General features: G+C 41.1%; 1 protein-coding gene across 5 annotated transcripts; it reads right to left on the bottom strand.

Moving 5' to 3' along the window:
• Nucleotides 1-445: 445 nt before the first annotated feature.
• Nucleotides 446-17,150, bottom strand: tcea2 (transcription elongation factor A (SII), 2). 5 transcript variants are annotated; one of them, XM_026331387.1, is made up of 10 exons: nt 16,895-17,150; nt 10,169-10,231; nt 6,357-6,462; nt 5,375-5,474; nt 5,086-5,225; nt 4,348-4,404; nt 3,695-3,849; nt 2,388-2,534; nt 2,227-2,298; nt 446-946 (listed from the first exon to the last, which is right to left on the bottom strand). In XM_026331387.1, the coding sequence occupies exons 1-10, from the start codon at nt 16,961-16,963 to the stop codon at nt 938-940; spliced, it is 918 nt and encodes a 305-aa protein (XP_026187172.1). In that variant the 5' UTR covers nt 16,964-17,150; the 3' UTR covers nt 446-937. The 5 variants fall into 5 exon arrangements, with proteins under 5 accessions (XP_026187172.1, XP_026187174.1, XP_026187175.1 ...); XM_026331389.1 differs by lacking the exon at nt 446-946 and adding an exon at nt 6,559-6,666 and having other exon boundaries at nt 964-2,298; nt 16,895-16,961; XM_026331390.1 differs by lacking the exons at nt 446-946; nt 16,895-17,150 and adding exons at nt 6,559-6,666; nt 12,035-12,091 and having other exon boundaries at nt 964-2,298.
• Nucleotides 17,151-25,714: the final 8,564 nt, after the last annotated feature.

The raw sequence follows: 25,714 nt of genomic DNA, 5'->3' as shown, positions 1-25,714 counted from the left end.
ACAACAAACAAGAAGAGTTCCCTTCTAATCACTTCTCATCAACTTTGTCAACATGCTTGCACCACCAGACTAAAACTCGGGCTTAACTTCAATCTCTATTTACTTTGTGTACTTTACTGGTCTATTAAAATGACCTCACACCAAATCGAGATGATAGGTATATGTGTTGTCATCCTGAAGAGGAATATTAACTGCTGTTGGCTCAGATGCTCTGGTGCGAGAAATAATCCATGTTTTAATTCAAGTACACTTCTTGGTGCCACCGTTAATTCATTCAAATTTTCTATGTAAAGTGTAGTAGTTCTATGTAAAAAAAAATTGGGGGGAGTCATTTGATAAAAGAAGAGACTGTTCACAAGTCAGACATGTTTTTGAATTTCCTTTATATTGATATGCATGTTTTTTGGACTGGGGGAGGAAACTGGAGTACCCAGGGTAAACCCACACAAGCACAGGGAGAACATGCAAACTCCACACAGAAAAGTCCCTGACGGTTTGCGAACCTGGGCCCTTCTTTCTGTGAAGCAACAGTACTAACCACAAAGCCACTGTGCTGCCCTCTAAAAACCAAAGAAGGCAAAACGAAACACAGGAACTAAAGTGTTGTGGTCTTAATCCAAGAGCAACTTTAATATAAATGTTAAGGGCAAAATATGTGGCAGCACAACATAGCAAAGAAAGGCACGTCCACTGTTTCAAGACCTCAGTGTGTTTGAAATCTGGTTTAAAGCTTCATCTAGCATAAGAAATAAACAGTGCTACATACAAAAAAAAGTAAACCAATAGACAACATGAACTAGCATATTTTTTCTCCAAATATATTACAGCTTTTAGTTGTTTATATAATAAGAAATTATACAAAACAAAAACACAATATTTTTTAAATTCCAAACTCATTTCAATTTAGCAACTTTGCTTTATGATGAAATAGTCCTCTTCAAAAGAACTGAAAGGACAAAAGAAAGATTGTTATTAAAGCCTATTTTAAGTTTCACCACAAACTTGCAACTTATACTTACTAGATAAAATGCTATATATATATATATATATATATATATATATATTCAAAACCAATTACCAGACTAAATGTGCATATCCTTGATGTGGATCAATATGCATGTCAAGCATTTCATTTCTCAAAATATTTGAAGTCCTGATTTTATTAAACCACTTAACATCTTGTACCATTTACATGTGGTGCAGTGCTGTTTTCATTGGTGTAGCAGAATAACAGGAAGCCAACAGCAGGATGAGAAACATGCTCACATGATACAAATATGACCTTTGTATATTGTCTATGTACTTTGTATATTTTCTATTATTAATAGTAAAGCTGCACTAATCAGTAATTTTATATAGATCAAAAATGGAAATAGTCCTCTTCAAATGTGTAAATGTGTAATATGAAAGGTGTAGCTCATAAATGATGAATCAACATCTATCCTTTAGTTCCAAGGAACCTTTGTCTTTATAGTGCATACTATTGTGTACATGTATTGTCTGGTTCAGGGGCGGCACTATCATCAACCCTGTTTCCAGTAGCTTTAAGCAAAAAAAGCTGACAAACTTGGTGAATAGCTAGCGGAAGAAAGTGTATTATCTGGCAGCCCATATTTTTAACAGGTGTTGGTGTAGCAAAAAGGGGAATAAATATCGGATTGACATTTCTCAGAGGGACACAAGCACAACAAAAGACAGTGAGACAAAGCAGGAATGCAGTATAAATAAAAAAAGTGGGGAAAAAATAAACAACATGAAGACAGAATAAGGATAACATACAAAGGGAGCAGAAGTGCTAACTGAAGGTAGACAGAAATTTAGAGCTGACAGGAAGGGAAATGGAGTCCAGCCTTTGCTGCCATCTTGTGGTTACAGTTACTGACCACAAAATTACTAACAATAAATTTCATCCCTGTGACACTTGGACACTTGATAGGAAAGAGAAACAGAGGAGTGTTTCGTTAGGCTACAGTGCCAATCCTCTTCTGCTTCACTTATTCCTACATTTCCCACAGAGGTTTTCAGGAAGGAAAATATAAAGTGTCACTTTTCTAATAAAGCTTGACATACCTTTAATAAAACAAACATCTGGTGTTCACTTTGCTTCTCGGTAGCCAGCGACCTACAATAGCACTCGGTATTTGTATAGTTATACATTTTTCGGTTCTTCAGACAATGCGATCTGACCCTATTCACTCAACATTTGGGTATTCCTGTGCATCTTACCTTCCACCGGTTGCCACAGCTGTTACATGACACAAAGGTGGTCATGGGCTCATCAGCACTGCGGGTTTGCACCTGTAACACGCATATATACACAAAGATGGTTAAAAAACACAAGTGGTTAAACATTTTGGTCAAAACTGACATGGCGTGTGCATCTGTACCTGGGTGTACGTGCAGCTCTTCCCATGACACTTGCTGCAGATAAACATGTCCGTCTCAGTTCCTCCAACCTTTGACAGCTGATGCTCTCTGATGGACTCTTTGGTCAGAGCCTCTCTGATCTGCTTTAGCTCTGCACTTGCCATCTCCTGCACAAACATTTCAAATGCTTAAAATCCAGCATATAGTATTCAAGTACAGTATTTCTAAAGAGTTTTAGATTCACTTGGTAAGCTGAGCCACCCATTTTATCTCAGCAATCATAAACTAAATTAACCATATGATGGATCAAATTAAGGAAGAATAGTTAATTTCACTGACTTCAATCATAAAGGATTTGTTGGATTCTATGTAAAGTGCTTGGATATCGGTTGTTATTGTGGTGTGGCGCTACACAAATAGTGAATTAAACTGAACTGAACAACACATGCAAAAAGGTCTGAAAATGAGATTTTTTGTCATGTCAAGTTAATACATTATCTCAATGGGAAAAGAGAACTTTGGGACACTAGTACACATTAGTTTTTAAGTTGTATAAGCTGATGTCACAAAACAGTGTGTCTGAGTTTCTCTATGAAGCAGTTTTTTCAAAATGGTGGCTGTGGGGTAAAATCTGTCACTAGTCTTGGGGCAAGTTGGGCCAATGGCTTAACAGACTCCAGTAAAAAAAAAAAAAAAAAAAAACAAAAAAATATCACATTCATATTATCTAAAATTGTGGTAAAAATAAGTGTTATCTATTATTGTTCAGCTTGTAACATCATGCCAACAACTTAGAACCCCACATTACTAATAGCTCAATGTTATGTAAAAAATTAAAGTCAAAGTATAAAGGTTTGATATGTTAAAAGTCAGACACATAAACACACACGCAAACATGTTAAGGTCCTGCCACACACAAGTTGTGTAACCTTTGTTATATGACTGAAGTAAAAAATAGCTATATTTTTTCACAAAACTATGATTATGATTTTATTTTGTTCTTTCTGTTGGTATTGAAATGAGGCACCAATAGGGCTCAACTTAGCCCATCCCTATGCTCATCTCACCCTTAACCTGATGATACGTTGTACCACAGGACCAACTGTTTTGGATGGGTCATTCTTTTAAAATCCTATTAGTTAAACATTATGTCTTAGTCTCTGTGGATGTACAACCACCTAAATAAATATATAGCAACTGTTGTTTGAAATAAATAGTGATTAACTTTGCTGATATGCAAAAGTGGCTCAAACTCTAGACCAAGTCTTAATGCTCAAACAGCCCCTCTGATGAAGTTAAGACTGGAGAAAATGCCAGCATGACTAACCTCAGCTGTCATACAGGCGATGCGCTGAGGTGAGATGTTCCCACACAGGACATTACGCCGTAAGTCGGGATTCTTCTGGTCCTTCAAGTTGGAGATGCGGCTTCGTAGACGTGTTTTATATTTCATGTCTGTTGACTTAAACTCCTGGAAGATAAGTGAGCATGTTGAGCAGTCAAGGATGAAAACATTCACAACTGATGAGCCACCAAATAATATCAAATATTGAATATGCCCTCATTTATCATAAAATGTCACTTTAAAAATTGTCAAGGAGATTCTTGTTATATTAGTATGCGTTAGTGTTAGCTTGGTGTACTGATTTATTGCCAGCTAAGTGTCCACATGCATTTTTGCAGCTCATCTACACACATCCAACACACTAATATTTGGTTTCAGTAGTCTGCTATCATGAACTGAAGATGTGCTAGATAAGTGAGAGCTGTGCACTTGTGGTGACACTAAAAAACATGTCCAGGAAAGATCTCTCACAGGGTTACAAAATGTTGAACAAAGGGAACAGCACACTGCTGACACCTTAGGAGTTCAAGTTAAACACACCATGTCGGTTCAGTTAGATTAAGATCTTTTATTTGGGTGTGAAATGCTGTTCTGTTTGTTGCCCTGGGGAATTAAAACTACAGCATCAAGGATATGTTCTTCAATTTGTGCTGCAAGGAGCTCACAGTCAACTCCAATGGTCTTGTGGTCATCTGGAACATATACACATATATTTTATACATAAAGTTTTTAATGTGCATGAAAATAAACAAAGGTCAAGTTTTACACATAAAGGAATTGACATTTTACAAATTATAAATAAAAAACTCCAAACTCAATGATCACTTACTATCTATTTTTCCAGACCTTTTAAATCAAACTGCATTGCTGTCTACAGTGAATGAAATCACACTGACACACTTGTATTGAACTTTGGCTTTAGAAACTGTAATGTCATCTATGGCAGAAGTTGAGTTTCAAAGCTAATTATTGGCCTTGAAAACACCTGAAAACAATCTCATCTCATTTGTAACCTGCTCCAGAGTTTTCAATCTTATCACATAATACTCATCAGTAGATGGGAGTCTGACCAGTTGTCATGAAAACATCTCCTTTTTTCAGAGCACTTTAAACTTTAAAGAAAAAAAAAAAATCTGCTGATGAAGGTCATGTGATATGAAAACTCTAGAACAGGGTAAGATTGTTTTGTCATCACTATATTGTTAAGATTGTAAATAAGTATGAATATTTGGTATGGTATAGTATGTACAGTAAATGACTTAGCAGCCATTTGTACATCATCAGTTCTTAGTCTGTATATTTACTATAAAAAGAATCAGTTTAAATATTGTGAAAATCCACATATATATCCGTATAGAAATGCATGATCCCACCGTCAGTCTGCAGTGCGGCCACCAGCAGCTCTCGACACTTGTTCCTGACGCTGTCAGTGGTGACTGGAACAGGAGGGAATGTTGTGACCTGAGAGGGGATACTGGGGGTGGCTGGAGTCGTGGGGGTCTCCCCAGGGTTCCTACAAGTGAGGACGAGAAGGTGAGATGAAGAAAAGAGGTTTAGTAGGGTTTGGAGTGAGAGAAATATGACAGGATTCTGGTTACAGAAATTAACTTTAATGGCAACGTCCTCCTGCAACTTGCTGTGAGTTGTTGCTGTAGGACAGACCTTTTCTCGCAGCTGACAGAGTCCTTGGAGGTGGATGATAACCTCACAGGAGAGCCTTCTTTCTTCTTCTCCTTGTCCTCAGACCTTCCCTCTGAGCCATCTGTGGGATGAGAAATGAAACAAAAATACACAAGTTTTGGCTCAGTCCTAAAAGGTAAAAAACAGTACAGCAATAGGTCCATTTCTCTAAAATCACATTAGGTTTACATAGACAGGGCACACTGGAGGCATATGTTACAATGCCTGTAAAAATCCCACACTCTGGCAACTTGATTGTGGGTTGACATGTGAAAACCGGTGGGTTTCCACTCAAATATAGCACAATTTGAATGAATGTCCTCTGAATGTCCACACGATGACAGAAAAAAAATGCAAAACACACATTTCCATCTACAGCCAACATAATGCAAATGTCATAAGTTGGTTCACCAAGAACAACAGCTGGAACTAATTTTCCAATTGGAAGCCATTCAACCATTTCAGGAGAAGAAGAGGGCAGACCAAGATGATATAATTTAAGAGAGCCAGTCAAAAGCTCAAACAATGGAAAACCATGTGGAAAAGTGGATGGAAGTACATAAATATGACTGGGTCACATGCTTGGTCTGTATCACCATTTATTCGCCAAGTCTGTTTCCATTGCCCTTTGTTGCATTTTGCTTTAATCAATACACCAACTACAACAGCCAAGTATAAAAACATTTTTGTTAGCATTTACGCTAGGTTGTTTTTTTTTTTTTTTTTTTTTTACAAGTTGAAAATGCACATAGAAACAGCCGGGTGGAAACCTAATCTAATTGTTACCACCGCTCCACTTCCCAGAGTCAGTGTGTGCCAAAACTCCAGAAAAGCAGCTCATTTCCCAGATCAGCCTATCCACACTACTCCACCTGTGTGCTACAGCTGACATGACACTCTGATCTATTTAAATATATAGATTTAAAAATTATTTATTTATTTTTCATACCACACACAAACCTACCCAGCAGTTTCTTCCAGGACTTGATGAGAGTTTTGGCCAGAGTCTGAACCTCTTCGTCTGAACTCTGTTTCCTCACTGCATTCACTGACATTCCAACTCTGGTTGACTACAGACAGAGAAACAGGGTAACCTTGTTATTAAAAAAATGGTGTAAAGTCCTCATCTGGTGTATTTAGTCATTATAAGTCAAATTTACACTAACAAGAGATCAGGTTATATGTTGTATCAAAGTTGTATTTATCTTTCAGCCATGTCAGCAGCCCCTCTGTTTGTGCTCCTCTCCAGTGGTTGTTAATATTTGGTTCCAGATCTTATAGAAAGAAAAAAAAAACCCGTGGTTTTGTAATCCACCATGCACATAAAAGCCTTGTAGGAGATGAAGAAGGTAGCTGTGATTTCATGGTGGTGATTAAGGCCACAGATTAAGTTGAAAAGTTCAATTCATTATCTATATCCACATTTGCATATGTCAAAATTAGTACATGATTCCGTTTTTATGATGAAATTACAGATATTCATTATGCAGTTACACAAGAAAGTGTATTTACAGCACATTTATGGACAGTGACTTAAAGCACTGGGCAAACCCTGGCTAACTGGAAATCGGTTCTCCCATACATGGATATACTTTTTTTTTTTTTTTTTCAAAGAAAACAAATAGGTTCAGGTGTGAAAGTAAGGTCAAAATGACATTATCTGACTGCATTGCCTTAAAAATCCAATATTCAATTAGAACTACGTTATAAATCGGTATGGACCAATTTATACCTCTTACTAGTTTCTAATCCTGTGATTGGATGCTAAGCTTGCCAATTCATTGACAGCACAGAGGTCAACCTCTGATGGTGGCACTGTAATTTGATTTATGTAAAAACTGCTCTATCAGGCACACCAGGTGATCAACTAGCTAGAGGACTGATGTCGGTATCCACCGTCTTTTGTTAGTGCAATTGACACTAGAAGTCAGTGCTGGCGAACCCTGTGGCTCCACTTCCCATCAATTACCCTTTACTGTACAAAACTTTTTTTTTATCATGAAGGATTTAAGGTTATATTTGCCTGACTTTTCTATTATTATAGGCTATCCTTACAGAATAAACAATATCTACTATTATATGATAATACAAAATTTCTGCTGATAGTCAAGCTAGCTCACACTGAATGAACGGAATGTTGATGTCCTGTAATTCAATGGTTGAAGTTTACCCAATAGGGAGTGAGTCTGAGGGGGTTGTGCTGGATATCCCCACTGATAGAATACACCTTGTCCAATTTGAAATTAATAATTCAACTGGGGACAACACACACATACAGTGGGTACGGAAAGTATTCAGACCCCTTTAAATTTTTCACTCTTTGTGTCATTGCAGCCATTTGCCAAAATCAAAAAAGTTCACTTTATTTCTCATTAATGTACACTCAGCACCCCATCTTGACAGAAGAAAACAGAAATGTAGAAATTTTTGCAAATTTATTAAAAAAGAAAAACTGAAATATCACATGGTCATAAATATTCAGACCCTTTGCAGTGACACTCATATTTAACTCACATGCTGTCCCTTTCTTCTGATTCTCCTTGAGATGGTTCTGCTTCTTCATTGGAGTCCAGCTGTGTTTAATTAAACTGATTGGACCTGATTAGGAAAGGCACACACCTGTCTATATAAGACCTTACAGCTCACAGTGCATGTCAGAGCAAACGAGAATCATGAAGTCGAAGGAACTGCCCAAGGAGCTCAGAGACAGAATTGTGGCAAGGCACAGATCTGGCCAAGGTTACAAAAGAATTTCTGCAGCACTCAAGGTTCCTAAGAGCACAGTGGCCTCCATAATCCTCAAATGGAAAAAGTTTGGGACGACCAGAACTCTACCTAGACCTGGCCGTCCAGCCAAACTGAGCAATCGTGGGAGAAAAGCCTTGGTGAGAGAGGTAAAGAAGAACTCAAAGATCACTGTGGCTGAGCTCCAGAGATGCAGTAGGGAGATGGGAGAAAGTTCCACAAAGTCAACTATCACTGCAGCCCTCCACCAGTCGGGGCTTTATGGCAGAGTGGCCCGACGGAAGCCTCTCCTCAGTGCAAGACACATGAAAGCCCGCATAGAGTTTGCCAAAAGACACATGAAGGACTCGCAGACTATAAGAAATAAGATTCTCTGGTCTGATGAGACCAAGATTGAACTTTTTGGCGTTAATTCTAAGCAGTATGTGTGGAGAAAACCAGACACTGCTCATCACCTGCCCAATACAATCCCTACAGTGAAACATGGTGGTGGGAGCATCATGTTGTGGGGGTGTTTTTCAGCTGCAGGGACAGGACGACTGGTTGCAATTGAAGGAAAGATGAAGTACAGAGATATCCTGGAAGAAAACCTCTTCCAGAGTGCTCAGGACCTCAGACTGGGCCGAAGGTTCACCTTTCAACAGGACAATGACCCTAAGCACACAGCTAAAATAACAAAGGAGTGGCTTCGGAACAACTCTGTGATCGTTCTTGACTGGTCCAGCCAGAGCCCTGACCTAAACCCAATTGAGCATCTCTGGAGAGACCTGAAAATGGCTGTCCACCAACGTTCACCATCCAACCTGACAGAACTGGAGAGGATCTTCAAGGAAGAATGGCAGAGGATCCCCAAATCCAGGTGTGAAAAACTTGTTGCATCATTCCCAAGAAGACTCATGGCTGTACTAGCTCAAAAGGGTGCTTCTACTCAATACTGAGCACAGGGTCTGAATACTTATGACCATGTGATATTTCAGTTTTTCTTTTTTAATAAATTTGCAAAAATTTCTACATTTGTTTTTTTCTGTCAAGATGGGGTGCTGAGTGTACATTAATGAGAAATAAAATGAACTTTTTTGATTTTGGCAAATGGCTGCAATGACACAAAGAGTGAAAAATTTAAAGGGGTCTGAATACTTTCCGTACCCACTGTATATGAAAACAAAGGCAAGTTAGGTTAGCAGTACTACAAAACTTTAAATTCAATATTGAAATTGAATAGTTCTAATGAAACCATCACTTGTTCTGAACACCTGAATATTATTTTCAATTTTTCTAAACAGCAAGTGTACCGTACATATTTTTAATATTGCGACTGCCATGTTGCTCTTTCCAGTATGTTAAAGTCACCCGACCCCCCTTTTCCAGACTTATGTAGTTTTGCTTGATATGATTAGATAAGGACACTAAATGTACGCAGGCCAAGGTCAAGGAGACATGGCTCATTCAAATGTGTCTGTAATAAAAGAAGGACATAGAATAGTTAGTGCTGTAATATGTTTTTAGATAGTAGAGACTGCAATTAGAAAGTTGAGGAGGAAAACTTCAGTAATTGCAGTCTGTACAAGGCTGTGATACACTCCAACCTGCTGCATGCCATGGAAACCGACACCCAAAAATCTTTAAGCTTCAACACTGTATTTATGTACTTTTTATATTCGATTTTATCTTTCTTTGAGGATTACATGCAATATGTTAATTTATCTTCCCTGACACAAAAAGTGCATACTGAATTTTTTTATCTTACAGAACATTTTGCACAAGCACTGTACATGCAGCTATTCTGGATATGAACTAAAATCTGATCAATATATCTGGTGTTAACATTCAAACACTCACATTATGTTTATGTGGTTACAGTCATACTTAAAAGTGTAACTTAACACTAACCTAGAAACAACTAAGCATTTCACTGCATGTAGTCAGACATATGCTCTGTAGCATCTGTAACCACACCCACCATTGGCAATCAGCTTCCTGTGCAGTCCAGCAGTGTCTTACTTATATCAGATTGCGTTCAGGTGATATTACCTGCAGGGTCTCCAGAGACATCTTGATGTTCTTCAGTTCTCTCAGCAGGTCAAGAGCACCATCCTGTACACAAGACAACAAACAATAGCCTTCCATGCTTTCTTTTAATGATTGCCTCCCACAGTTGAATTCCTGTCATCCCCCAGGCACTTGTTAAGTATATTCTAAAGGTTACCAAAAAAAAAATGATGGAGCCCCAAGATTAGATTTCAGTAAGTGCAGCTTTCGCTACATGGAGATCACAGCTGTATTGCGGTTTTTCAGTTACCTAAGATAGCCAGAACGTCCCATACATGATACCAGGAATTTTATTTTGGTAAATGCAACTAATCCAACAGCTACACATGTACATGGGACAGGAGGCTCTTATCAACAGCTGTTATGCAGCAATTTCGGCTGGAGAAAAGGAAATAAATGAGCTTTACATTTTAACCCTTTAAAACCTACTATAGAACAAGTCCACCAGAGCATATTTTTACATGCATTTAGTGCCATTTTTGGAGCATATTAATTTGCATTACATCAATGCAACCCTTATATTTTAATAAATATGTCCACAATAAGTCCATACTAACTAAATAAATTGCTAAAAAAAGTGCAATAAACCACAAAAAATGAAAATGAAACATTGTTTTTAAATACAGATATGTCATAGCTATATCCCGAAAAATTGTAAATATAAAAAAGTTGTACAAAGTAATTTCACACCAAAGAAATTGTGTATTCATAACTTAGTTTTTGAGATACACTAATTTTAATAAGTGTAAGAAAAATGAAAATAAAATGCACATTGTGTACAATGTGCAAAAAGACACGTACATCGAAGTACAGCACAGGAATAACTATATACAGAAAGGCATAATTTGCAAAAAACAACATGTACATGTCTGGTGTGTGTGGGCCGTGTGTCTAAGTGTTTTTGTGAAACAGCAAAATGCAGAGTAACCACAAGAGTGCCAGTGTGAGTGTGTACAAGAAAAGGGTTCCCAGGAAAAGATGTCACTTCCTGTTGTCGCGGGTAGACATGACCACATGATAGTGTTCATGCTCACAACGTGATCATGTGTATTCCAACATAGGAAGTGCTGGACTATAATGATTTTATAATGTGCGCTTTTTACTGGATTTCTGCAAACCCGTTACTCGGGGTAAACAGCGCACTGGCACATGTTGAATGTGTGATTATATAAGTGTAAGTCCTCCAGTTTTGGATGCAAAAAGAATTATTGTTCTACTTTATTTGGTTGCAATTCTATACGCATTTAAAAACAGATACACAAAGTCAGAGTATGACGAGTACGAGGGAAAAATAGCTTTAAAAAATGATATTGCACAAGAAAGAAAAAAACTTGTATGTCACACACAGTGTGAACATATTGGAAATGGCATGGAGTGTTCATTTCCATATGCTGCTGGGTAGAGATTGGTCTACAGGTACTTATTTCAAATATTAATTAATTTATTTTTGTATTCTGTTTTTTTTTTTTGGTGTCATTTTTCCTTCTGTGCAGTTTTAGGGTGCCAAAGTGTCCAAACTCTGTTTTCAGACAGCATAGTGCGAGTTTTTAAATATGTATAGTTTTATTTTATTGTTCCTGTTCTTTTCTCTCTCCTCTATTCACTCACCCCAACCTGGCGAGGCAGCTGGCCACCCACCCTGAGCCTGGTCCTGCTGGAGGTTCTTTCTATTAAAGGGAGTTTTTCCTCTCCACTGTCTCCAAGTGCTTGTTCATAAGGGGTTTTTTTTGTTTGTTTTTTGTAAAGTGGCTTGAGATGATTATATTGTGATTTGGCGCTATACAAATAAAACTAAATTGAAAATATATATATATATAAAAGAAAAGAAATAATAAATTCCCTTCTCACCCCTACAGGTGGTGTGTGTGTGTCTTCCTCAGTCTCAGGTCCTCTACCAGAGTTCTGGGAGTTTGAGGGTTCTTTGCAGTGTCTTAGCTGTTCCTAGCACTGTACTCTTCTGAACTGAGAGCTCTGATGTTGTTCCTGGGATCTGTTGGAGCCATTCTCCCAGTTTGGGGGTCATAGCCTCAAGCGTGCCGATTACCATGGGGACTACTGTTGCCTTCACCTTCCACATCTTTTCTAGCTCTTCTTTCAGCCTTTGGTATTTCTCAAGCTTCTTATGTTCCTTCAATCTGATGTTGTTATCACTTGGAATTGCTACATCAACCACTATGGCTTTCTTCTGCTGTTTGTCCACCACCATGTCCGGTTGGTTAGCCATCACCTGTTTGTCAGTCTGTAACTGGAAGTCCCACAGGATCTTAGCTCAGAATACACACACACCCATAGGGCTGAGAAGGGAAATTTTATACACACACACACACACACACACACACGCACACACACACAGTGGGGCAAAAAAGTATTTAGTCAGCCACCAATTGTGCAAGTTCTCCCACTTAAAAAGATGAGAGAGGCCTGTAATTTTCGTCATAGGTATACCTCAACTATGAGAGACAAAATGAGAAAAAAAATGCAGAAAATCACATTGTCTGATTTTTAAAGAATTTATTTGCAAATTATGTTGCAAAATAAGTATTTTGTCACCAACAAACAAGCAAGATTTCTGGCTCTCACAAACCTGTAACTTCTTCTGTAAGAGGCTCCTCTGTCCTCCACTCGTTACGTGTATTAATGACACCTGTTTTAACTTGTTATCAGTATAAAAGACACCGGTCCACAACCTCAAACAGTCACACTCCAAACTCCACTATGGCCAAAACCAGAGAGCTGTCAAAGGACACCAGAAACAAAATTGTAGACCTGCACCAAGCTGGGAAGACTAAATCTGCAATAGGTAAGCAGCTTGGTGTGAAGAAATCAACTGTGGGAGCAATTATTAGAAAATGGAAGACATACAAGACAACTGATAATCTGCCTACATCTGGGGCTCCACGCAAGATCTCACCCCATGGGGTCAAAATGATCACAAGAACGGTGAGCAAAAATCCCAGAACCACATGGGGGGACCTAGTGAATGACCTGCAAAGAGCTGGGACCAAAGTAACAAAGGCTACCATCAGTAACACACTATGCCGCCAAGGACTCAAATCTTGCAGTGCCAGACGTGTCCCCCTGCTTAAGCCAGTACATGTCCAGGCCCGTCTGAAGTTTGCTAGAGAGCATTTGGATGATCCAGAAGAGGATTGGGAGAATGTCATATGGTCAGATGAAACCAAAATAGAACTTTTTGGTAAAAACTCTATTCGTTGTGTTTGGAGGAGAAAGAATGCTGAGTTGCATCCAAAGAACACCATACCTACTGTGACGCATGGGGGTGGAAACATCATGCTTTGGGGCTGTTTTTCTGCAAAGGGACCAGGACGACTGATCCATGTAAAGGAAAGAATGAATGGGGCCATGTATCGTCAGATTTTGAGTGAAAACCTCCTTCCATCAGCAAGGGCATTGAAGATGAAACATGGCTGGGTCTTTCAGCATGACAATGATCCAGCCCCAAAACATCACTGCTCTAGAGGAGATCTGCATGGAGGAATGGGCCAAAATACCAGCAGCAGTGTGTGAAAAGCTTACAGACTTTACAAATACTGCAAAGAAAGACTTACAGAAAATGTTTGATCTCTGTCATTGCCAACAAATGGTATATAACAAAGTATTGAGATGAACTTTTGTTATTGACCAAATACTTATTTTCCACCATAATTTGCAAATAAATTCTATAAAAATCAGACAATGTGATTTTCTGAATTTTTTTTCTCATTTTGTCTCTCATAGTTGAGGTATACCTATGATGAAAATTACAGGCCTCACATCTTTCTAAGTGGGAGAACTTGCACAATTGGTGGCTGGCTAAATATTTTTTTGCCCCACTGTGTGTGTATAAAAATATATATAAATAAAATAAATTATTAAACATTACAGGATCTTTTCCCAACAAAATAAATTGCTTAACATAATAGTTACAAAAATCTTCTTTTTCTCTGAATTTTTTTAAATTCTATAATTAAAAGGATTCATAAATGATTACAGGATCTTATAACAAAATAACTAACAACAAAATAAAGTGCTCTGTGCCTTGAAAAAGTTAGAAATAAAATATAACTAACAAAGTAGGCTTATTAACAAACATGGTTGGTCCACCATGTTGTATTTTGGCCTTACAAATGTTACAAACTGCAATCTTCATCTTCACTCACAGAGAAGAACTTCCACACCAACATGTTTACACGCGATGGTTAGTGTGCGCATGGCTGTGACATCATTGCCTGCACTGCTGGCAAAAGGATTGAATCGGCAAGATGTGAGACTGACCGGCTGATCACCATTCATGCGAAAAATCGGCCAATTCCGACCATCTTCCATGGCCCTGGATAAGAGGGAGAACGCTTATCCAGGGCTACAGTCTAAGCAACAGACAAGCAGGGATGCCCCACATTCCCAGGCCAGAGGAGAGACATAGTCCCTCCAGCGTGTCCTGGGTCTTCCCCGGGGCCTCCTCCCAGTGGGACATGCCCGGAACACCTCCCCAAGAAGGCGCCCAGGAAGCCTTCGGAATAGATGCCCGAGCCACCTCAGCCGGTTACTCTCAATGTGGAGGAGGGGCGGCTCTACTCTGAACTCCTTCCAGGTGACCGAGCTCTTCACCCTATCTCTAAGGGAGCGCCCAGCCACCCTGTGAAGTAAACTCTTTTCAGCCGCTTGTATCCGAGATCTTGTCCTTGACCCAAAACTCATGACCATAGGTGAGAGTAGGAACGCAGACTGACCAGTAAATCGAGAGCTTCGCCTTTCGACTCAGCTCCTTCTTCACCACAACAGACTGGTACATTGACCGCATTGCTGCTACCTATGTACTGATCCATCATTCAGTCTCACGTTCCGTCCTTCCCTCCCTCGTGAACAGGATCCCAAGATACTTAAACTCCTCCACCTGAGGCAGGATCCCTCCCCTGACCTGGAGATGGCAAGCCACCTTTTTCCGGTTGAGAACCATGGAGCCAACAGGACATCATCATCTGCAAAAAGCAAGGATGAAATCCTGTGGTCCCTGAACTGGACTCCCTCCAGCCTCTGGCTGCGACTAGAAATTCTGTCCATAAAAGGAGCATCAGCGGGGTTAATAAGATCATCGAAGTATTCTTTCCACTGTCCGATAATATCCCCCAGTCCAGGTCAGCAGCTACCCATGCTCCACTGCTTCCCCCTCTCGAGGCGCCTGGCAGTTTGCCCTCTTCCATGGCCCCAAAAAACTCCTCCCAGACCTGAGTTTTTGCCTCCACCACTGCCCAGGTCGCAGCACGCTTGGCCTACTGGTACCTGTCAGCTGCTCCCACAAGCCAGCCAGGCTCAAAAGGACTCCTTTTTCATCTTGATGGCATCCCTTACCTCTGGTGTTCACTACCGGGTTCGGGGATTGCCACCATGACAGGCACCAGAGACCTTACGACCACAGCTCCGGTCCGCTGCGTCGACAATGGAGGTGGACAACATGGTGCATTTGGACTCAATGTCCCCACCCTCCCTCGAGATCTGGTTGAAGCTCTCTCAAAAGTGGGAGTTGAAGATCTCTCTGATAGAGGGTTCGGCCAAACATTCCCAACAGACCCTCACAATACGTTTAGGTCTGCCGAGTCTGTCCAGCTTCCTCCTCTGCCAGCAGATCCAACTCACCTTTGGACAGTTGACAGCTCTGTCCCTCTCTTTACCTGTGTGTCTGAGTGTCAATGGTCCCCTTATGAAGAAGAGAAAAACAAGGACCGTGATTTTGCCTGGTACGGCAATGCCGGAACCCCACCCTGGAGACAGGCCTGGGGTTGGGGCTCAAAGGCCATGGGGCCCAGCCGGGCAAAGTCAGAGATGGTGACATGGGGCCGCCCTTCTGTGGGCCCACCACCTACAAGGGGATCCATAAGGGAGCTTGTGCAGTAGGTTGAGCGGTACCGACTAGAGGTAGTCAGGCTCACCTCCACGCACATCACTGGCTCTGGAATCCAACTTATTGAGAGGGGATGGACTCTCTTATTTATACATATATATATATATATATATATATATATATATATATATATATATATATATATATATATAAAAGGGATGCCATCAAGTTTTACTTCAGCTGGCACTGAGTTGTTTAGTTTGCGTTTCAGTGTTTCATTCCTGGAAATGTAACCTTAACAGTGATTAAAAGTTGCTAAATCTTGGCCTAGTTGTCATTTGTCAATGAAATGGCAATTTTTTAAATTGAGTTCACTCATCAGAAATCAAAGTCAACACATTTGTTTCTTAAAAACATTAAAGTCCTCAAACGTTTCTCATGTTATTACCCATGTTTTCAAAATAATTATCTTTTATAAAACGTAATGCTCAAGACTTTGTCTCTATTATGGCATTGAAAACTACATTTCAGAAGTTTATGATAATTAATTCAATTAAACAGTGCACGAAGACACAATCTAAATATTTAGAAACGAAAAGCTGTGTTGCTACAGTTAATAAAACGAGGTGTGTTTACTTGTTAATTGTTTCCAGGTGGAAGCAGTGTAATTTGCTGCTGTGATTTCAAACCAAACTATTTGCAAAATTCAGCAGTGAACCCGCAGCATCAGTTATGAGTGTATGGTTATCGGCACAATTCAAGCACATTGTCCATGTTTCCAGAATTTTCCCTCTCCCAGCAGTTCAAGGTAGAGCTCATCACCTGATCGCGTGCTTTTCTGCAGATACAGCAATTGTTTTGGCACTCACCGTGTTTTTCTTGTGCACCATTTTATCCAGCTTTTTGGCGATGCGTTCCACTTCCTGGTTTTTAGCCATTTCGAGCGGGGTTCCTCTTGGGTCAGTTCTGCTCCACGGCAGGGGAGAAAACCTCCATTGATGTGGAAGAAAAACTGTCCCAGTCCTTCTCTCTCTCTTTGCTTCTATTTACGCAGTCTGTCCCCTCTATCAGCTGCTGCCTCCCTATCGTTTGTTGTTGTGTCACACCATGGGACGCTGGGAGTTGTAGTCTTTTGGGATTTCTCTAACTTCACCCTGGATATCTCAGTGGCCAAACTTGTGGAGAAACCCAATACTGTGTTCCATCACTTTATCTGCTATACGGCTGAACGTCTGGGCTAAAATGAGGAATCCAAACATTTTGAAGCCTGCAATTAAAAGTAGGCTGTACCAAACTGAAAGTGTTTGGCCTTAAGATCATAGCACTCACTCTTCAAGACATGCTCGTGCTTGTTATGGTCCTGATGGATATCACTAGTAGGTAGATCCTGGTAACTTTCAAATCTCCAAACACACACATATGTGCACACATACACTGTTGCTGCCTTGCTTAAATGCTTACAAAATTTATCTACCTAAATAGCATCCAGGTTTGTGTACACTGACCATACTAATTCTAAAAACATTCTTTCATTTGAAATGTTTTTCTTATGTTTGAATAACAAAATTGTGCTCACTTACAGTTTGTGCAGCGTTGCACTTATAGTTTTATTCCACTTAGTATTTTTTAATATTTTTAATTTCTTATTTATCTTACATCTTTGTCACTTCTGGCACTCTGCTGTGTACTTGTACTTTGCTATTGTAACAATGCAATTTCACCATTGTTGGACAAATAAAGGTTTCTTATCTTATCAAATCAATTTTTAAAGTTTGAATTTCATTTATCCACATTTATCTCACCTTGAATTGCCTGTATATTTTTTATACAGTATAACCAAGATATAAATCAAAGTTAGAGGAGAGTAATAAAATTATTAGCTAAGCAGTAAAGAAGATTGAGAACCTAGAGCTGTACTGTTATACTCAGACAGCAATGTAAGCAACTGTTTAATGACATCTTGTGATATAGTAATATACATAGAATCAGGTCAGCAAAAGTGACTGACTGAAAGATTTTATTAAATAAAAAATTCTCTAGAGGAAGACATGGTTTCATTTGAATATTAAAGGGCCTTTGCAGCAACCTAATTCCATAACATGTCTTTACTGTGTCCTTCCTCTAGATGTCAGTGTTGTATTTGGTAAAATCATGGTAAAATCCATCTTCTCACATACAAATCCCTTCATAATCAAGCTCCTTCATACCTTAAAGACCTCATAGTACCATATTATCCCAATAGACCACTTCACTCTGTTGGGACAAGAGCTTCACCTGTGTCCCGCCGAGTTGGTTTATGAGAAGAGATCATTCAGTAGCCTATTGAAGATTCTATACTTTTATTGTTTCCACAGCAAAACAGATTACATGAGCAAATACAGTCAGATATATCTGGAGTTCTGTGGCACTATTTCTAATGCATGCAGCCACAGAACTGAAAACAAGGAAACACACAGTGGTTATATAGTCTGATTACGCTCTTTTCAACTGAAACTCTTGCCGCTCAGCTCGTTCCCATATATGGCCTTTACATCAGTGTATGCTCAGTAATATTTCATTTCCCATATATGGTCTCTACACCAGTGTATGCTCAGTAATTTTCCACTTCCCATATACATAGGCATACACCAGTGATTACAATAATTCAATCTTTTATCTTTTACCCCTCACAATTCCCCCTTTTGATCTCTTCTAGAGATCATACTGTTGCAAGAACTTATGTTCTTCCTACTCCAGCGTGCCTGTGGCGAGGAGGGGCATTATCTGTTTAACATCCTGTTTACCTTCTACAGCAGTGGTAATTAAACGGGTGCAAAGCGATTCAAGAGTCTCTTTTCTGGGATGCAGGCTCCGTTTCTTTCTTCTGTCCTTCAGCCCGACCTGTCCGGATCAGGCGCGTTGCTGGTCTGGGGGTAGACTACCCCAGCCAGACCCTGGTCCAAGGGATTATTCTGCCCTTTTCGTTGAGGACCAGACTGAATGGGAGACTCAACTGAGTCCCCCTTTTGAGATGCGCTGTCCTCCTGCTCCTTCTGGATGTCCTGCAGGGTGTGCCCTGGTTCCAGCGCCGGCACACACTGGCTCCAATGAAACCACGTCTCTCCTTTGCCGTCCAGCCAGACAGCGTGGGACGTTCTTTCCACCACTCGGTAGGGGCCTGTCCACCAGGGTTCTGTCCACTTCCTTTTGATGACCTTTAGCAGAACCCACTCCGCCGTATGTGGATCAGCTCCTTTCTCCCCCTCCCGGTTCTCCTTTACCTGTAATGCAAAAGCTGACACCAAAGCTTTAAATTCATTAAAATATGGTTGGTACTTGTGTGACTGTTCAACCTGCTTTTCCAACTTGGTACTTGAGTTTGGGCCTGGGAATTGTCTTCCTGTTAATTCAATTCAATTCAATTTTATTTGTATAGCGCCAAATCACAATACAAATCATCTCAAGGCACTTTACAAAAACTAAAACTAAAAACCCAACAATTCCCTTATGAGCAAGCACTTGGCGACAGTGGAGAGGAAAAACTCCCTTTAACGGAAGAAAAAACCTCCAGCAGAACCGGGCTCAGTTTGGGCGGCCATCTGCCTCGACCGGTTGGGGTGAGTGGATAGAGCAGAGAGAAAAGAACAGCAACAATAAACAACAAATAGACACTGCAGGTTGGTGGGACCAGTAACTGCACATCAGCGATATACAGCTCCAGGACCAGGGACACCTGCAGAAGGTACAGAGAGAACAGAGAGCGAGGGAGAGAGCACAAACTAGGGGAGAAAGAGAGCACAAGGTTAGTAAGATTCAATGGTGGAATATGGAATATGGGGGGTTAGGGTAGGGGAGCTCAGTGCACCAATGGTCCTCGCGCAGTCTAGGCCTATAGCAGCATAACTAAGGGATGGTTCAGGGTTGCCTGAAGCCAGCCCTAACTATATGCTTTGTCAAAGAGGAAGGTTTTAAGTCTAGCCTTAAAAGTATAGAGAGTGTCTGCCTCCTGAACCCAGGCTGGGAGCTGGTTCCATAGGAGAGGAGCTTGATAACTAAAGGCTCTGCCTCCCATTCTGCTTTTGGAAACTCTGGGAACCACAAGTAGACCTGCACTCTGAGAGCGAAGTGGTCTATTGGGATAATATGGTACTATGAGGTCTTTAAGGTATGAAGGAGCTTGATTATGAAGGGATTTGTATGTGAGAAGAAGGATTTTAAATTCTTTTCTATATATATTCTATAAATATGATCTCTCTTGCTAGTTCCTGTCAGGACTCTGGCTGTTAAGAGCTCATAGGGAGTGAACCCTGTGGCCTGATTCAGCGAACTCCAAACTGCCATAAGGGCTATGGGGAGTGCATCTACCGAGTTCAATTTGGTCTGTGCACAGATTTTAGCCAATTTGGCTTTTGAAGGTGAGATTAGGTGCTTCTAATGCTTTGCTCAGCCTTCTCTGTCTAAGTGAAGTCATGGTGAATGCCTGAGAATTTACATACGCCACTACACTGTGATTTGTGAGAACCTGTAGTGGGTGTCCCATGACCATATGTGCTGTTTTTTGTATGAGCTTTGCTACACCAGCTGCATGTTGTGTGCATCCTGGATGTCTCTTTTCCATGTTGTCAAGCATCACACTTACGTACATAAGTACCTTTCTACCTCCCCCTTTTTTCTGGAACAGGATACCGTTTAGAGTGTCTCCTGTTTCAGAAACATCTAGGAAGAATGGTGCTGTGTAGTCAAGGAGAGCTAAGTCTGCTGCCTGTGCTAGGGCCATTTTCAGGGAGATGAAGGCCATCTCTGTGGCTGTGTCCCATTGAAGCCTAGCTGCAAGGTTTTTCATGCCTTGATCATCATTGACTAGTTTGCAAAGAGGTTGAGTAGCTTGAGTGTAGTTGGGGATATAGTTTCTGCTGAAGCCTGTTAGACCTAAGAAGGACAGCATATCCTTCACAGATTGTGGCTTGGGATGATGCAGGATGGTGGACCGATGGGATGGTGAGAGTCCAGCACCTTTGGCCGAGATAATGCGACCTAGAAAGGAGACTTGTTTCCTGGCAATTTGGAGCTTAGATTTACTGACTTTAAAGCCTTTTTCTGCCAACCTCTGTAGCACTGAAAGCGTTGCTGCAAGGCAATCTATGTCAGGGCATGATGCAATCAAGATATCATCCACATACTGGATGACAGTAGTACCAGCTGGCAAGGGGCAGCCAGCCAACATATGCTTCAGGACCTGATTAAAGAGACCCGGTGAGAGGACGAAGCCCTGTAGCACATTCGCTATCAATACAAGTGAACCATCTCTGTTCTGGAGTAAGATTGGTCAGTGCAGTGTAGGGATTAGGAACAGGTAAAGTAGGAGTGACTGTGACCAAGTTTATTTTCCTAACATCATGGACCATACGATATTTACCCGTTCCAGGTTTCTCAACTGGGAGGATGGGAGTGTTCCAGGCTGAGGTAGATGGTTCAAGGACGCCGGATTTCAGGAGGCCCTGTATGGTTTCAGAAATTCCCACCTCTGCTTGGGGCTTATGGGGATATTGAGCCTGCCATATTGGCCCCTCGGTGGAAACGTCGAAAGAAATGGGAGGGCAGGACTTACAGATGCCCACGTCCGTGGAGCCCCGGGACCAGAGACTGTCTGGGAGTTGTTGTAGGAGGTGCTCTGCCAGATCATGGTCAGTTTTGTCTCTGCCATGATCTCTTGACAGCTGACAATGTTCAAGGATGGCCGAATCAGTCGTCGAACAAGTAATTCTGTACATTTTGGAAAAGGGAGAAAAGTGGACCGCGGGCAATTGGATTGAAGCCCAATCAGTGAGTGCAAGGGCTTTCTTTACCATAGGACCTAATTCTTTAGGTTGGTGCCCAGGATGTAGGGCTAAGGGAACATGTGGAGCGGCCTCATCTGCCATCTCATACCAGATCATCTGCTCAGGAGTGAGTTTGACGCCCGCAGCCACTCCCTCAGGACCCACAAAGAGGTCAGAGCACTCCACTGTCCATGACCGCCCTTCAAAATGATTTAGAAATTCTTCCTGATACCAATCACAGGAGTTTCTGTCATAGAACAACGTTACATGGGGAGGGTCAGAGGGTTTGGTGTATGGCTCCAGGAGAGAGATCCACGGTTTCCACTCCATGTATGTGCTTATAATGCCCTTGAAGGTGGGAGCTTCAGGTTCCAGTATTTCCCAGTAAATGTCTGTTGTTTCATGTTGCCCTGGAAGTGGTTGAATTATCCATTGACCCCCAAGGGAAGTGGTGCTGGGGGAACAACCCAACTTTTCCCCATTTGGGAAAGAGACTTGCAGACGCTCTGGCCCACAGAGTATAGAGGACCCAATACGAGTTAGAAGGTCTCTGTCCATGAGATTCACCGGGACCTGGGGTGAGACAACGAACTCATGAATCAACAGCTGGCCGGTGATCTAAACAGGTAGCGGCTTGGTAACAGGCAGTCTTTGAGGTACCCCAGAGAACCCCACCACATCAACAGTGTGGTGTGAAATGTCACTTTGGTCAGGCGCCCCTGTCAGAGTGGAATATGTGGCACCTGTGCCAACGAGAAATGGCAGTGTTTGTTGTGCTACACGCATCTGCAGCATGGGGTCTGCCTGCCCCCTACTGCTGGGATTTCTCTGTGGGGTGTGTCATTCCAGTCCCCCCCTTCCATCATTGGTAACTGGAACTTACGCCAATCGGAGGTCACTTACGCCAATCGGAGGTCACTAAAATTAATGTTGAGTCGGTGTGTAACTTTGCTAAATTAATGTCGGACTCCGTAGTTTTCTCTGGACCCCTCCCCAATCTGACCAGCGATGACAGTCGTCGTTCTGTCGCTGGCTGTCTAGGTGGTGTCCAGCAAACGGTGTGGGCTTCATAGACAATTGGGCCACTTTCTGGGGAAAACCCGATCTGGTAGCGAGAGACGGCATCCATCCCACTTTGAATGGTGCAGCTCTCATCTCTAGAAATTTGGCCGAGTTTATTAGCCGACCTAAAGCCTGACAATCCAGGGTGGGGACAGGGATGCAGAGACTCAGTCTAAAACGCCTCTCTGCAGTTTCCTTAGAGCCACCGCCCCCCTCAAACCACATAGAGATTGTGTCTGCCCCTCGAACATATAAATCAAATAAATCAGAAGTTAACAGAAGAGGAGTTATTCATAAAAACTTAATAAAAATTAAGACCACTCCTCTTATTGAACAGAAAAACAGAACTGTCAAATGTGGATTATTAAATATCAGGTCTCTTTCATCTAAATCTCTGTTAGTAAATGATTTGATAACTGATCACCAAATTGACCTACTTTATCTTACTGAAACCTGCTTACAGCAGGATGAATATTCAATTCAATTTTAATTCAATTCAATTTTATTTGTATAGCACCAAATCACAATACAAATCATCTCAAGGCACTTTACAAAAACTAAAACTAAAAACCCAACAATTCCCTTATGAGCAAGCACTTGGCGACAGTGGAGAGGAAAAAACTCCCTTTAACGGAAGAAAAAAACCTCCAGCAGAACCGGGCTCAGTTTGGGCGGCCATCTGCCTCGACCGGTTGGGGTGAGTGGATAGAGCAGAGAGAAAAGAACAGCAACAATAAACAACAAATAGACACTGCAAGTTGGTGGGGCCAGTAACTGCACATCAGCGATAAACAGCTCCAGGACCAGGGACACCTGCAGAAGGTACAGAGAGAGAGAGAGAGAGAGAGAGAGAGGGAGGGAGAGAGCACAAACTAGGGGAGAGAGAGAGCACAAGGTTAGTAACATTCAATGGTGGAATATACATGAGGTGGGAGAGAAGGGTGGGGGGGTTAGGGTAGGGGAGCTCAGTGCACCGATGGTCCTCGGGCAGTCTAGGCCTATAGCAGCATAACTAACTAAGGGATGGTTCAGGGTTGCCTGAAGCCAGCCCTAACTATATGCTTTGTCAAAGAGGAAGGTTTTAAGTCTAGCCTTAAAAGTACAGAGAGTGTCTGCCTCCTGAACCCAGGCTGAGAGCTGGTTCCACAGGAGAGGAGCTTGATAGCTAAAGGCTCTGCCTCCCATTCTGCTTTTGAGAACTCTGGGAACCACAAGTAGGCCTGCACTCTGAGAGCGAAGTGGTCTATTGGGATAATATGGTACTATGAGGTCTTTAAGGTATGAAGGAGCTTGATTATGAAGGGATTTGTATGTGAGAAGAAGGATTTTAAATTCTATTCTATATTTTACAGGGAGCCAATGAAGAGAAGCCAATATAGGAGAAATATGATCTCTCTTGCTAGTTCCTGTCAGGACTCTGGCTGCGGCATTCTGGATTAATTGGAGGCTTTTTATTAAGATATTAGGACATCCAGATAGTAATGAGTTGAATATGTCAGTCTGAATGAATCAACCCCCCTCAGTCATAAAAATTATCATGTTCCTAGAAGCACAGGTCGAGGTGGAGGAGTAGCTGCAATTTTCCACTCAAACTTATTATTAAACTTTCATCCTCAGAACAGTTATAACTCATTTGAGAGCCTCACTCTTAGTCTCTTGCATCCAAACTGGAAAACACAAAAACCAGTTCTACTTGTCATTGTGTACTGTCCACCGGTCCCTTACTCAGAGTTTTTAACTGAATTCCCTGACTTCCTGTCTGATTTAGTGCTTAGATCAGATAAAGTCATTATAGTGGGAGATTTTAACATTCATGTTGAAAATAAGAGCCTCAGCATTGCATTTAATTCTATATTAGATTCAATTGGTTTCATTCAAAATGTTAATAAACCCACCCACTGTTTCAATCACACCCTTGATCTTGTTCTGACCTATGGTGTCGAAATTGAACATCTAATAGTTTTTCCCACAAATCCTGTTTTGTCAGATCATTCTTTAATAACTTTTGAATTTAAAATGATGGATCATGCAGCGTTTGGAAGAAAATTCCACTACAGCAGATGTTTATCCGACAACGCTGTTAATAAGTTTAAGAAAATGATTCCATCTTTATTTACATCTATGCCAAGTATAAACATAGTGGAGGGCAGTTGCTTCAATCCCACTCCCTACCAAATTGATCATATAGTTGACAGCGCTGTAACCTCACTGCGTGAAACGCTTGATTCTGTAGCCCTCTGAAAAAGAAGTTAGTGAATCAGAGAAGACTAGCCCCATGGTATAATTTACATATTTGTATTTTAAAGCAGGCATTGCGAATACTGGAAAGGAAGTGGCGTTCCACGAACTTAGAGGAAATTTTTCTAGCCTGGAAAAACAGTCTACTAACATAAAAAAGTTCTCCGTAAAGCCAGAACTGCGTACTATTCATCACTAATAGAGGAAAATAAGAACAATCCCAGGTTTCTTTTTAGCACTGTAGCCAGGCTGACAAAAAGTCACAGCTCTGTTGAGCCCAGTGTTCCCTTAGCCCTCAGCAGTGATGAATTTATGAGTTTCTTTACAAATAAAATCACAACTATTAGAGATAAAATACAGCAGATGCTTCCTATACCTGCAATAACTGAATCTTCTACTACAGTAGCTCTTGAATCATCTGTTGGTCCTCAGTTATGTTTAGACTGCTTCTCTCCCATAGATCTCGCTGAATTTACATCAGTAGTTGCTTCATCGAAATCATCAACGTGTCTCTTAGACCCCATCCCGACTAGACTGCTTAAAGACACCCTGCCAGAATTCATCTTTATTAGACTTGGTAAATTTATCTCT

Source organism: Mastacembelus armatus, chromosome 7 (assembly GCF_900324485.2).
Source record: "Mastacembelus armatus chromosome 7, fMasArm1.2, whole genome shotgun sequence".
NCBI classification, from domain to species: Eukaryota; Metazoa; Chordata; class Actinopteri; order Synbranchiformes; family Mastacembelidae; genus Mastacembelus; species Mastacembelus armatus.
Note: the sequence above shows the minus strand (reverse complement) of the source record. Positions and strands in the feature narration are given on the sequence as shown.